At 36.4% G+C, this 15,271-nt stretch overlaps 1 protein-coding gene and 1 long non-coding RNA gene across 2 annotated transcripts in view; one reads left to right on the top strand and one right to left on the bottom strand.

The window, feature by feature from the left end:
• Positions 1-9,509, bottom strand: part of LOC140155022 (putative ABC transporter arginine-binding protein 2) — a 58,948-nt gene extending 49,439 nt beyond the window's left edge. The window contains exon 1 of the mRNA XM_072177698.1: positions 9,195-9,509. Coding sequence (XP_072033799.1) covers positions 9,195-9,372 — 178 coding nt within the window. The 5' untranslated portion in view covers positions 9,373-9,509. The remainder of the gene's footprint in view (positions 1-9,194) is intronic.
• The window catches only part of LOC140155024 (uncharacterized), a 95,796-nt gene that overhangs the window by 63,280 nt on the left and 17,245 nt on the right, over positions 1-15,271 (top strand). The window lies entirely within an intron of this gene.

The raw sequence follows: 15,271 nt of genomic DNA, 5'->3' as shown, positions 1-15,271 counted from the left end.
ATCACCTTACTGGTTACATGATAATTTGGAAATGTATAATTTGAATAATGTAGCCTGATCATAGTGTGAAAGTTCCTAGTCTGCGAAAAATACTGTTAATACTTTGATTACATCATACATTTTTGTGTGTTTGGAGTGATAAATCAAAAATTAGTGTGGATGTTTAGAATGTTATGACTGTTGTGAAGTACATTTAGGCCCTAAAGGTAAAACTGTCTATGTTATCACCATGATGAATATGATGAAGGATTGTAAATAATTGTAGTTATTATTACTGTTAAAACAAGTTCATAAGGAACAGTTTATAATGAGTTTCAAGTAAGTTGAACTTCGTTTTGAAAACCTATATCATTATAGTTGTGTACATAAAGAAGTTTATTCAAAAGTATACTCAAGCTTTAAAACTGGTCAAAATTTACCTTTTCAAGAAATGATTTGGCTTTTAACCATCAATTTACTTTTCGAATTAAGATTTAGAAGTGACATCAATTCATTCATGACATGATTGTATATAAAAGAATTGAAGTATCAGTTAAAACGGCAAAATCGGAAGTTATTATATCTGTTTAAACAAAGGTATTTGGGAATTGCCATGTTTTGGAAGAAAGGACTGATAATGTAAGTTTATTATAATGAGGAGTTTTTGGATAATGTTATTTTGATCATGATAATGAAGTAGTTAGTAAGTACTTGATATAGTTGTTGATAATATACTGTATGTCTAACTTTAAAAACTGATAGAATGCTATAAAGTTTTGTATATATTCCACTACTTAATGTTAAACATGTTGAACGCCCAACATCATGCAAATATGGATTGATCAAGTTAGAATCAAGTGCACTAGTTTAATCATAGGTTAGGTACGCTATGTGTACCCGTGCATTCGAATATTCAAAAGTCAGAAAGTTATAAATGAGATTTATAGCAACTATATAAAGCAGTTAAAAGATTTGAATTAAATCATAATTAATTTGTAATAATGTTCACTTTTCTAAAATTGTATAGAGCACGCATACCATGGCTCAACCAAATTTAGTACAAGTTCAAATTTACATACGATGCCAACGTATGCCAGATAATTGGAGTCAAGTAGAATTACCTTATTAGTTATAAATATTTTGATATAATTGTTCGTCAAAACTACCGGATTTAAAAGAAATGTTAAATAACTTGATTTCTAATCTTCTTTCTGGATTGACTAAGATTCGAGGCGAATCCTTTTTAAAGAAGAGGGTTATGTAAAGAAGATTAGAATATTATTTGTTTGTTTTATCTATGTTATATGTTATGATTGATATTATATGTAATATTGCTGAACTTGCTTATTATGCAAGGTTATGAGGAATTGTGACCTTAGTCAGTCTGACTGAGTGGCCCACTTGGTCCCCTTGAGACCCCCTTAGAGGTCGCTAGACACGTGCATGTCTGCCCACTTGGCCCACTTGGTGACCTCCTCAAGTGGGAGATCCCACTTGAGCTTGACCACTTCGCCCCCTTGAAGTGGGAATTCCCCCTTGAAGTGGGAGATCCCCCTTCAAGTGGGAGCTGGCTGGACAGTATATAAGGAGCAGCCGGCCAGGGTCACAGTCAGTTGCTGGCATAGCTACCCAGCGGCTCACACCGATCACAAATCCTCTTGCCTGCCTAATAATATACATGAACCTGATATTAAAAGATATTCAACATTATGATCTGTGTTAAAACTAGCCCCTTTATTTAGAAGTCTATCTACATAAAAGTTTACAATATTCTTGTAATCTTGTAGAAATTAACCAATAATCTAATCTTGAAGCTATACCTAGTGATAACTGACGCCAGGTAAATTGCCTTTTTTCAGGCCATATTTTTCTCCATATATCTAAAAGCTTCAAACGCTTAATCATTTTTTGCAAGTATTTACATTGTTCATAGTTTCCTTTGACACCTTTAGTATCTTTAATTTTATTTTGAACGCAATTAAAATCGCCTCCAACAATCAAAGCATATTTTGCATGTCTTCTAATCCAGTGAAATGTCTTTTTGAAAAACATATCTTTATACATCTTTTTGTTGGCGCATACAAATTAACCAGTGTAAATTTCTTATTTTCTATAGACATATTAACTAAAATTCTTCTACCATCATCTGTTACACATATTTTTTCTATTGCAATATCAAGCTTACTTTTATATAGTATTGTAAGAGAAAGCACCACAAGAAAAAACAAGGAAACAAAAACCAAAGAAGATATTGAGATTGAGGAGCTAGATATTAAAGGAAAGATACTCAGAGAAATCATAGACAAAACTACTACTCAGAAAGTAGAATACAAGGAAACTGTGAAGGAAGTAGGAAAGAAGAGGCGTCAGAGAAGTAGCAGAAAACGTAGAGTCCATCCTAGAAAGTGGCAAAGGACCAAAACAGATCTCCAAAATGAACAGTAAGAAAACTAGAATCAGCCAGATGAAAGACAAAAATGATAATCCTACATAAAGAAATACTCACAATCATTCTGTGCAGACTTTTATCAAGACCTATAGCTCTCATTCTAACCAAAGTAAAAAAAATTTCAAAAACCTGACACTGATGATATATCCAGTGACGTGTATAAGATAGGAGTTGCAGAAATCAACACTCAATTAACAAGACTTTACAACCAAATATTGACAGAAAAGAAGGTACCAGCAGCCTGGAAGGAAGCCAAGATTATTCTTCTACATAAGAAAGGAGATGGATATCAAAAACGACCAATCAGTCTGCTATCACATGCATATAAAATCTACCAAGAGAACAGGCAGGCTTCAGAGAGGGCTTCTCAACAACTGATCATCTGCATGCTTTGAACCAACTGATTGAGAAAGCAAATGAGTATCAGCTGAAGCTTTGTATTATAATAGAGGCTATATAGATTATGAGAAACATACTGCAGTTACTGTCCGTTTTCCTATACACAATACACAGTGCTCTCACCATTGACGCGCGACCTTTACAAATAGCGTATGTTAGAAGTATATGCATTTGCCTAGTTAACATCACTGTGTGAAAAATAACCGGCCAATATTTAAAGTATTCTCCAAACTTCTAGCAAATATATTTCTCTAACATGACCTAAAATTACAGCTAGGTTAGATGTTCAGAAATAGTCGCACTTTTGTAAAATATGAGTGAGGGCAAGGCATGAGCTAGCCAATTCCCCGTGTTAATTGAATGGAGATTTGACCGAAAATATTGGTAAACCGACCACTCACTTCTGAAGGATGCCACAAAAAACAGTACAGGCTACATTTAAAGTATTCTCTGAAATTCTAGAAAATATAGTTTTGTAACATGTCCTAATTTTTAGCTAATTTAGGTGTTTGGAAGTATTCGTACTTTTGTGTTTTAGGAAGGATATGTAAACGACAGATAACACCAAAAAATATGAAGAAATTATTTCCAAACCGTGTTAAGTCAACAATCATTATGTTGCTCATTTTCAAGAATGCTGGTTAACAATAAGCAGAGCATTGTCTCATTTCGTGAACAAAGGTCCACATACCATTGTTATCTTGCGTTTCCTTTATAATCAGTTACCCAACTGAAACTATAATACCAGCTCATTGCGATACCGCACAGATAAAAACAGACACATGTTTACAACCAGAGAAGATCTGATATAATCAGTTGAGCTGTGTTCAATGAGTGTTATCTTGGTTTAATAACTTTTAATGGGGTATAAGTCCTGCAAAGGTCGTGGTGAATTCTACTGTAGACATGAGTGCATCATGAGCGTTTGATTCGGTGGAACATAGTGACTTATTTGCAGCCTTAAGAAGGGTACGTTAAGATTTCAGAAGACATTTACACAAACGCTACAGCTACAATCCACATAGATTAGGATGTTTCCAAACCTATCCACATACAGAGGGAGTACGGCAAGGTGACACAATCTCTCCAAAAATATTCACAGCTGCCATGGAACAAATGTTCAAACAACTAGATTTAGAAGAAAGAGGGATTAACATCGAAGGAGAATGGTTAACCGAGGTTTGCAGATGATGTAGTCCTTACACCACCATCAGGTGGAAGTCCATCAACTTGGAAGTTTACAACTTAATCGTTTGAATACTGAGAGCAAGAAAATTGGACTGAAAATACACAAAGAGAAAACTAAATACATCATACATGACCAACTTCGACGCTAGAAAGTCTATTGAAATTGACGATAAACCGATAGAGAAAGTAGATAGTTATAAGTATCTGGGCAAAACAGTCAAAATGGAGAGGAAGTCTTACTAAGCATCAATGCTGGTTGGTGTTGTTTTGGCAGATAAAAAGACATCCTTTGTGATAAAAAAGCTACCAATGACATTGAGGAGGCGTATGTACGATCAATGTTTGTTACCCACCATGACTTACGGCGCTGAAACCGGGTCGACAACTAAAGATCTGGAACAAAAACTTACGACATAGCGAGCCATGGAAAGACGCATGCTAAACATAGTTTTCCTTTACAGAATCAGGAATAGTGACATAAGAAGTAAAACCGGAGTCAAAGACATCATGGAAAGGATTGGTTAAACAAAATGGAGATGGACAGGACATGTGGCAAGAAAAAACGACAACAGATGGACAAAAAAAGTCACCCAGTGACAACCAAGAACAGGAAAGCGTAGAAGAGGAAGACAAAGACGAAGATGGCGAGACGACTAACAGCATATAGAGGCACCACTTGGGCAAGGGAAAGATTCTAGCTTGAACAGGGCTTCATACTACAGATGACAGAGGATGAAACAGCCTAGGTGAGGTGAGGTGAGCTTATCATCCTTCATGAACATAGAATGTTATACGACCGGTATATTCTTTAGCAATGTTTCCTATTGTTTTGGCAACTCTTTAATCGCTCATATCTTTGGAACTGGTTGTTCAATTTCAATGGGATTTTCTACAAAATCCAGAATTCAAAAGATATTTTTATCCAGACCACATGCTTAAGCTTTCTGTTCGCGGGGTCCAATATTGCACAGCGTAGAGGATGGGGCATTGAATCTAAGCAGATGAATCTCTTCGGAACGAAGCATTTCATATAATCAGCTGGACTGTTTTGAGAGTGCCATTTGAATTTGGCAGCAGGTGGTATATGGTATTTTATCATCATTCTCATCACTAAATTTTAACTCTTTTGTAGAATAATCCATAGCTATCATTCATTGCATGTTGGAGCCAGCTTGTGAATTGTACAGAAGTCAAGTAGAGACTCTCCTCTGCTATTTACTATTACTACAAGGTCAAACCTCCCTGTGGTAGGATTGCAGTCTTTTCGCCAGCCCATCGGGCTGGTACCTATTTCTGGGATGGTGTCTGTATGCTCAAGAGATTAATTTTTATTGGTATTGGAATGACTTTTGTTTAAAACTTTTTGTGGTTGAATTTAAAAAAAAATATTTTAATTCGATTTGTAAGGAAAAGTAAGTATGTTTTGCCGTTTCAACGAACGAACACGAGTGAGTATTACCAAAGTTATGTTTGAACTAATTATGACTTTAAAAGTTCTAGGTATAGGCCTAAATGTAACAATAATAGTTAATATATAGCATCATATGGTCAGCAGAAGAAAATCTGACATCACCTATGATGTCATATCAGTGTCCTTGACCGGGGTCCTTACTCCTTGACCACTGAACAGCGTGATATCATGTTGATAACAGATCTATAGAATCAAAATCTTCATCATATCCCCGGATCATATCACAGATTCTCAACAATCTGTGATCATATGGACCATATTGATGTGAAAGTAGTTATCTATCATATCCTGTGTCGTTTTATGGATAAAAATGACTCAAAATGTTATTGATGAAATGGTTGCTATCATAAACATCAGTTTTGTCCAATCTGTGATCATATGGACCATATTGATGTGAAAGTAGTTATCTATCATATCCTGTGTCGTTTTATGGATAATAAAAATTCCTTTAAAAAGGAATGGGCGCCCAACTGTTTGGATACTTTTTTTTTTCTCTTTAAAACAATAATGTAATATTAGCATAGAAAGAAGTCCATTAATTTTGTATTTTAAACAAAGAATATACGCACAACATTTTATCCCGAACATATCAGAAAACAATAATAAAATCAAATCCAAGCAAATTGTGGTTTTATTTCTAAGCTGGGCATACTTTTAAGCAAAACAGTTGCGAAGTAAATCTAGCAAGACCGAAATTAGACGCTCTTTGCAAAGTCAAGCCAAACAAGAGAAATGTGTCTGATTGGGGAAGGTGTTCTGACAATCCAAATATAAACTTAGTCCACCTCAAATGACCTGTAACAATTTGTGATTGACATTACTTAATTCACCTCGGATGACTTTGATCTGACATTCAACTTTTTCGTACTTACACCAATCATATCCATAACAATTTAACTCTTACAACTTCCTGTCAACTCTCTAATTTAAAACTCTAAATTTCTGTCTGTTTGCCTTTTCTGTCTACAGTTTGTTACAATTATTATGATAAGCAAACATTGCTGGGTAGATAACAGGATTTAGTTATTTACTTATTCCAAATGATGGAGGTAGTATAGCTACAACCTTGGCGAAAAATGTTGCCACACCTGAGCGTTAATTGGCCAACATCCTTCCCCGCTCCCTATATTGCAATGTTGATTTGGACAAAATCGTCATCATTTCTACATTACAGTCTCCCAACATTGGAAAATGGGGGGTGGGGGGGGGAGGGGCAAGTGTAATCTGAATGTGCATTTGCAACTATTATACAAAATAGTACGGAACTATCCCATATTTAGCTTCGATTGCGTGCTTTTAACACCAGAACGTGCTGGTGTGGCCCTGGTGTGGCAACGAATTTCCGCCAGAGTTGTAGTAGGCTTACTACCGCCATGATCCAATCATGGCAATAACGTCAATTTTGGTCTTCAGTGTTTTAAAATACAACAATGTAGAAAATGTATAATTAATATGCCGTGTTGTTTGCATACAGTTTTCCGCCCAATTGTGCCACCATATTGCAACTTTGGCAATAACCGCTATATAGATTCTATGGTAATTAGCAAACAAAAGCCATCAGTAGAGTCCTCGTTAATTGATTTTATCACTATGGACCACAATAGTCTCATCCCAATGGCATAGTCCAATAACCTCAATTACATAATCATAGTGCAAAATTTGACCTCAAGTTGCAGAGTATGAGTTTGTGTACCCAATTTATGTTCCGAGCAGATAAATTGCTCTTTTCAGGGACAATTTTATATGCGCCAAAATATTTTTTTTTTTTTTTGGAAATTAACACTGAATTGATGATGAAATTTTTATGTAATTATGTGCATGTATGAGAGGCCCATTTATTGTCGGATTTCTGTATGTAGAAAACTGCATTCCATCACCCGTTTTACACCTTCCGCGAAAACACAAGTAGGCCTACAAATGTATTAGGGCATGATAGATGAGCATGTTGTGGATCCTAGTGTATGGTCAAATGTCACCGTCTATCGGGTTTCTAAGGCACACGGTAAACTGGTTGAACCCATACAAAGGTCAGGATTTATTTGGTGTTTTTATAAAACCTAATTTTGTATTTTAAACAAAGAATATACGCTCACCATTTTATCCTGTGCATATCAGAAAACAATAATAAAATAAAATCCAAGCAAATTGTGGTTTTATTTCTGAGCTAGGAATAATTTAAACAAAACAAATGCGAAGTCAATCTAGCAAGAGTGAAATTAGAAGCTTTTCACAATGACTCACAAAGTCATGCCTATATTTTGGCGCCTCCGTAGAGGCGCCAAAAATGACTCAAAATGTTATTGATGAAATGGTTGCTATCATAAACATCAGTTTTGTCTTTTTCAACGGGAAAAATCCGATGCAAAATAAAGTTTTTAGGGCCTAGCTATAATATGGGCATAATTTATGCATGTAGGCCTATAGTATTGAACAATGTACCCCATTTGACATGCACTTATAGATAAATAAATTGTCTTACTTTATTAATTTAATAACTTCTTTATTATAAATAAAATGACACATAACTATTTGATTCATAAAATTACATTCAACAAAATGATTGAAGAGAAAACACACAAGGCACTAGGCAGACTGTTATAGAATGGAGTATGTAAAGATGCCATGTCCATAGCTTCGCAGGAGTTTCCGACTAGCAATCAACATGATCAGCACATTCAGAAAAACACAGTTTAAGAGTGAAGATTGTAGTGAGTAACCAGTCCTTTATAAATGTGCTGGCCACTATCTATTATAATATAGTAGGCTTAAACTATACATTGCGAATTAATTAAGTTATTTTAAAATAAAATGTACATGTAAGTTAACTCAAACCGGCAGTGTATTTGTGAAGTGGTATATCGAAAGCAGTGAAATCGGACATTCCTAAGCGAAGATATTGAGTTCGTAAGTTCTGGTATTACAAAATTGGAAATTGAGATATCGTGGGTAAAAAGCTGAAAAGACAAAAAAACAAAAAAAAAAAAAACAACAACAACAACAACAACAACAACAAAAAAACAGACCAGAACAATTTGGAGTAATGAATTAAAAGAGTTGACATGAGATTAGGAATTAATGTTTTCTGCTGTTTCAGTATGCATGTTCTCATCGTTGATGGTTTGGTAGACTGTCATGTAGATGTAAGCGTGATCCTAAAAATGCCTTTCACATTGACCAAAACTAATTACAAGACCCCTTCTACATTGAGGCTGGCTTTCCCTTTTAAAGGGAATTTTTATTTAACCTTAGCATTAAAGTCCGACACCTTTTTTGAGGATTTTCGCAAAATGTAGCTGAAGACATCACAGGTCTAGTTACTTTCATCTTGAATTACGATGGGAATGCATTTGCATTTAGCGTTTTTGACTATAAATAATTCAACGTTTAAGATGAAATCTTGGAGCTTCAAGAATTTACCGGTAGACGAATCACGAGGCCTGATCAATTCTTAACCAATGAAATCTTAGGCGCCTGAGATTTTAGACGCCTAAGATTTTCTTGGACGTCCAAAATTTAACATTAATTACCATGACTTGCGGGACACCCGCTATATTCCTCGATCTCCCGTATGAATTTGACGGTATTTGGATCGAAACTGACGGAACCTTTAATTATCTCACATAGATAGGCCTAGATAGATAGATAGTCACAACATTCTCCAATTTATAGATTTAGTGATATAGTAATTTAAACCGAAACGAAACTCACCAATGACAAAATTATTGTTTGCGTTCTTAGTTAAGCTGGCAGCAGCAAGAGTAAGTCCAATAACAGCCACAACAAGAGCAACAATGCTCACAACCAGCAGGAACGAAATGCTCGTATTGTGATCTCCGCCATCTTGAACGATTCCTATCTTACTGCTAACGCTTTCAGTATCCGCCATTTTCACAAGGGTTCTCTGTAACTCTGCTCAACTCACACTCATTTAGTAGTATGCAATAAACATAGGCCTATTATGTTGCATTTCATGGCGCTCTGAGCCCAGAGTATCATGCATTTGAACTTGAACATAAACTTTGCATTACTAGTAAGGCCTAGGGATACGGTTCAATTAACTTATTACACTCACTGAAAGTAAGCTTGGTGGTGCTCAGCACCATAGTTAAAAATCGAAGCATTCCGGATCGAATGTTATTTGGTGTCTCTAATTTTATTTATTCTCATCTCTTTAGTACCTAAAAAAACCCACCGTCTGAGGAGTTTAAAGACATAGTGAATCTCGTACAGTTTCGATTTTGTGTGTTTTCGAGTCTAAAATTGAACAATTTTCGCGTGCAGGAATATGCAGACAATGATGATGTTAATGATGATAAGAAGAATGTTGATGGACAACAATTACCAAGAAGTAGTTTTAACCTAATAGACAAAAACAGGCCAATGTTCCGAGCAGATAAATTGCTCTTTTCAGGGACAATTTTATATGCGCCAAAATATTTTTGAATTGAGTGAAATTAACACTGAATTGATGGTGAAAATTTTATGTAATTATGTGCATGTATGAGAGGCCCATTTATTGTCGGATTTCTGTATGTAGAAAACTGCATTCCATCACCCGTTTTACACCTTCCGCGAAAACACAGGTAGACAAAAGAAAGATTAAAGTTTACAACACAATACAGTTCCCTTCGACAAAACACACAGCTGGTCTATTCGCTGTTGAAGTGACATAATAATCGGATTAACTACACGCGGTATCTATGCGTTGATGTACTTGCAAACAAAAGGACTATAATAGATGCGACAGGATTACCTGCGGAATTATCTCCATTATATTAGCTATTATTCTATTAACCCTCCTCGTCCTTGCATCTTCTCTAGGTGTTAGGCGGCTTTTATTTGCACAATTGGACGCTCAAAACCCCAGGTTGGTGCTAGCGGCTACCCAAAGATGTCCGACCAAATCCTGACCATGACTTGGCTCAAGTTGGATTCGTCTATAGACGAATCCAATTTCACGCATTCCTGCTCCTCAATAGCAGCCATTAGCCGCGACGGGTACCCAACTATCCCACCTAAGATGTGGGATGATGCGGCCTTGAAGGGTATTATAAACTGCATTCTATCAGCAGACTATCACTCGTGTTACACGTAGACAAAAGAATGATGACAGTTTACAACACAAAAGAATCTAACATCGAATTTTAAGCGGGTTTAATCCACCCAATTGGACAACACCTGTTTGGTGCATGCGGGTAACCAAATAATGGCCGACCAAATCCTGACCATGACTTGGCTCGTTGGATTCGTCTATAAGTGTACGATAGAAGCGGTAACCCTGGGGAAGATATCGATTCCACAATAACAAGCTGATGAGGAATATTGAAGGAATAAATATTTAAACAAAAACAGGCAAAAATATTGCGAGAATATATTGATGTGGAAGCTAACATACTGCTTTATAAAATACAAGCTCGTGCGATTTCTTTGCACAAGTTTACTAATTAACCCTGTCCACGCGGAGTATGAATAAAATGCATTAAAATAAAATGAGTACAAACAAGCCCTGTATTGGTTCAGTGGTTCTTGAGATAGCTCTTGATATCTCAAAACTTTGACTTTTCATGTTGACGCATTAACTCACTTCGAAATACTGCCTTTCGCACAGCGTTTTGGATTACACGATATAGTCATTATGAGTGACCAATCAGTCCTGTCACCTTTCTTACCATGCTACTGATTGGCTCAATAAATCGTAATCATCTTCTTGTAACCAATCAGCAGGTAGTACTATGTTTGTATATTTGCTTATTTAGGCGAACATTTTGGAATTTACTTCACATAAAGATGTCTAAACCTTATTTTTTCGATGATTTTCCCAATTTTCCGTGTGTTTTACAACCATAATCGCCAATATAACCAAAACAAGACGTATTATAGTCATATAAGTAGCTAGTATAAGTGCACGATAGAAGCGGTAACCCTGGGAAAGATGTCGATTCCACAATGACAAGCTGATGAGGAATATTTAAGGAATACATATTTAAGGGAAGGGGTATATGAACGTTTGGACAGTATTTATTGTGGGACATTAGAGCACATCAGACATATCGAATTGCATTCTGAATACGAAGAATGTCCTTCTGATATCAAATAATTTTGATTTTTTGAAATTCGCAATGTAATACACATTTTATGGCAAATCATTAAAAATTGATATTTTTGATATTTAACAGTACTCGAAGTAAACTTTATAAATCTGATGATTTATATTTGAAGTGTATGTAGGTGGGATGAAAAGCCGACGATCAATTGAAAATGTTGACCTTTCGTATTGAAGATATTGATTTTTTTTTTCCAAAACACCAAAAAAAAAATAGGTGTTTTGGGGAAAAAATCCATATCTTCAATATGAAAGGTCAAAATTTTCAATTGATCGTCGGCTTTTCCACCAAGCTACATACATTTTAAGACTATATCATTAAAATTTTAAAAATTTACTTCGAGGACTGTTATATCTCAAAAATGTGAAAAATATCAAATTTTAATAATTTGTCATAAAATTTGTATTATATCGTGAATTTCATAAAATGAAAATTATTTGATATCAGAAAGACATTCTTCGTATTCAGAATGCAATTCGATAGGTCTGATGTGCTCTCGTGTCCCACAAAAAATACTGTCGAAACGCCATAAACACTCATTCCAGATCCCTTAAACAAAAACAGGCAAGAATAATATCGACGTGGAAGGTAAATTTATATTCTTCTGTTGTGGGAGCGTTCACTATAACAGGAAGAATTACTGAACAGGTAGAATCATTGAAAAGGTACATTTTATTTATATAAATCTGTCTCTTCTTACATTTCCTGTTTTCCTTTCTTTTCAGTTTCTTCTACATGAGGCTATTTTGTTCCCATTAAAAAAAAAGTTTGCTGCTTAGCTTGTGATCTTCCGTTTCCATGTTATTTATTTATTTATTTAACCCCGTTCCCATTATTTTCTAAATCTGTTATTTATTACATTTCCCTTTTAGCTTCCGATATTTGCTGCTTGTGATTTCCCGTTTCCATGTTTTTTACTTAATTCTGTTCTCATTATTTTAGCTTCTTTTTTCTTACATTTCCTGATTAGTTTCTTTCCTTCTTTGTTTCGTGCCCGTTTCATTTAGTTACTTTAACCCGTTGGCCTATTACTCGTACCTCTTTTGAGAAAATATCTAAGAACTTGGACTTTTCATGTTAACGTATGACTCACTTCGAAATACTGCCTTTCGTACAGTGTTTTGGATTCTTCAGTCCTGTCACCTTTCTTACCATGCTACTGATTGGCTCAATAAATCTTAATAGTCTTCTTGTAACCAATCAGCAGGTAGTACTATGTTTGTATATTTTGCTTATTTAGGCGAAAATTGTGGAATTTACTTCACATAAAGAGGTCTAAACATTATTTTTTTGATGATTTTTAACCTTTACAGTGCAAATGGCAGCCATTTTGAATATTTCAATGTCAGATATTGAGACAGCGACTAAACTTAATCTGTTTGTATATTTTGCTTATAACAAGTGTTATTTTTCAGGTGACTAACTTTGGAATTAAAAGTGCTAAAACCCATTACAGGTTAGCGTAAACCAAGAAATACACTCCGTCAATTCCTTGTGTCACCAAAGGACAAAATTGATAAGAAGGAGAAGTGTCATACTGTGTATAACATCCAATGCCAGAACTGCAACGCCGTCTATATTGGCGAAACCAAACGCCCCCTAGGAATTAGGGCTTCTGAACACAGGAGAGAGCCATCCCCGGTAGCGGAGCATGCCAAGAACACTGGACATTCTATTCCCACTGCAAGTGCCAAAATCTTGGATACTGACGCGTCATGGGTTGGTAGAGGCGTCCGGGAAGCGGCCCGGGAAGCGGCTCACATCAGGCAAAACAGAAACACCCTGAACAGAGACGGCGGCCGGTATCACCTACCAGCAGTGTACATCTCGCTATTGAGACGTCCTGCACCGTCTGACGGTGCTGAGTCTCAATAGCACCATTGAAATTGATAAATTCACTTCGTTACGTGTTTAGAAGGGAATTGTTATCTCTTCGTAAGTGTGAGATCGATCAGTTAGTGTTATGCAAATGGAGTAGTGATGCGAGAAGTTTTTGTGTTGAGGTAATTCGCGGTCACCACGCCATACGATTCATTTCATTCACTCGGTTCTCCATACATTTTCCGTTTGAATTTTGATATAACGCTTTCAATATTTCTTCAATGGAATTAACGGAAGAAGATAGCTCTATTTCGGCCCAAGGCAGTGCAGGTATCCCACTTCCCCCAACTGGGAACTTGGATATTAATCAGATATCGGCTATCCTTGATAACAAACTATCCAAATTAAAGAGGGAGATCACGGAAGAGTGAGTCGGCATTCCAATTGACTTCAGTTGTGAAAAAGCTAGACTGAATCCTGTACAGTTTAAGAAACAGGGGTGCCAGCATCAGTATCAGCACAATGAACAAGTGAAGGAGAAACTAGAAGAGGCAACCATAAGCATTGATTCAGGCAAATTTCAAAAGGCTAAAGAAGTTTTGGCAGAAGGTATAAACATTATAGACAAACGTCAAAAAATAATTAAAATAGCAGATAACCATGGTTGGGACACTGTTCAGGCGTACGTTTCGGACGATCTTGCCAGTGATAGCGATGATGACAAGCGTTTATCAAAGGCCGTGCGTCAGGCGGAGTTTAAGCGACGAGATCGTAAGCGGAAACGATCTACCAGCACCAGGGGACGGGGCAGTTTTCGGTCTTCAAGCAGTTTCAATTCCAGTGCTCCCGCCGCCATCACTAGTAGACCTCAATTTCAAGGATCAGTCAGGGTCAACCGGAGTATGTACCAATCATGTTGGGCCTGTGGCCAAGTGGGGCACTTACAATACCAATGTCCTCAAAGATCGGGCGGAAGCACAGGCCAGCAATGGCAGGGAGGAAATAAAGCATAATGATAAGATAAGTACATGTATTTTTGACGAATTTGAAATCGAAAAGAATTATGAGTATGAAGCGAAATTAAATTCAGAATTCTCTAGAGTTGCAGGCCGTTTGCGCCGCTGTAAACAATACTGGTTCGATAATTTTAATCCTCCATTGTTTGTCATTGATATCCTCAATAAGGGTTACGTAATTCCATTCACAAGTCTCCCGCCACCAGTGTATCTCAAGAATAATCGATCAAGTTTGGATCATCCGGATTTCGTCATCGAGGCCATTTCAAAGTTGTTAGAGGCAGGTAGTATTAAAGAGCACAATTCACCCCTTTCGTTGTAAACCCCTCACAGTTTCTGAAGGCAAAAAACTCAGACTGGTTTTGGACTTGAGACACGTAAACCAATATACATTCGTGTCCAAATTCAAGTACGAAGGTATCGCTACTTTGGCTGACATGTTTTCTAAAGATTTTTATTTTTCACCTTTGACCTTGAGATCGGGTACCATCATATTGATATTTTTGAGCCCCACCAAAAGTTTTTGGGTTTTAGTTGGATGTATGGCAATCGTGTCCGTTATTATACGTTTTCCGTTCTCCCGTTCGGGTTAAACACAGCTAGTCATTGTTTCACGAAAACGCTCCGACCTTTGGTTACAAGATGGCGTTCCATGGGGCATTGTTCTATTTAATATATTGACGACGGCATCTCAGGTCACGCCGACAAGATTACAGCTCTTGCGGCAAGCCATATCGTTCAAAAAGACCTAGCTTTATCTGGTCTTAAAGTAAGTGTGTCAAAAAGTGATTTTGTACCTAAACAATCAGGAGTATGGTTGGGTTTGTTGATCGATACCATTTCT

The sequence above is a fragment of the Amphiura filiformis genome, chromosome 6 (genome assembly GCF_039555335.1).
Source record: "Amphiura filiformis chromosome 6, Afil_fr2py, whole genome shotgun sequence".
Taxonomy (NCBI): Eukaryota; Metazoa; Echinodermata; class Ophiuroidea; order Amphilepidida; family Amphiuridae; genus Amphiura; species Amphiura filiformis.
Note: the sequence above shows the minus strand (reverse complement) of the source record. Positions and strands in the feature narration are given on the sequence as shown.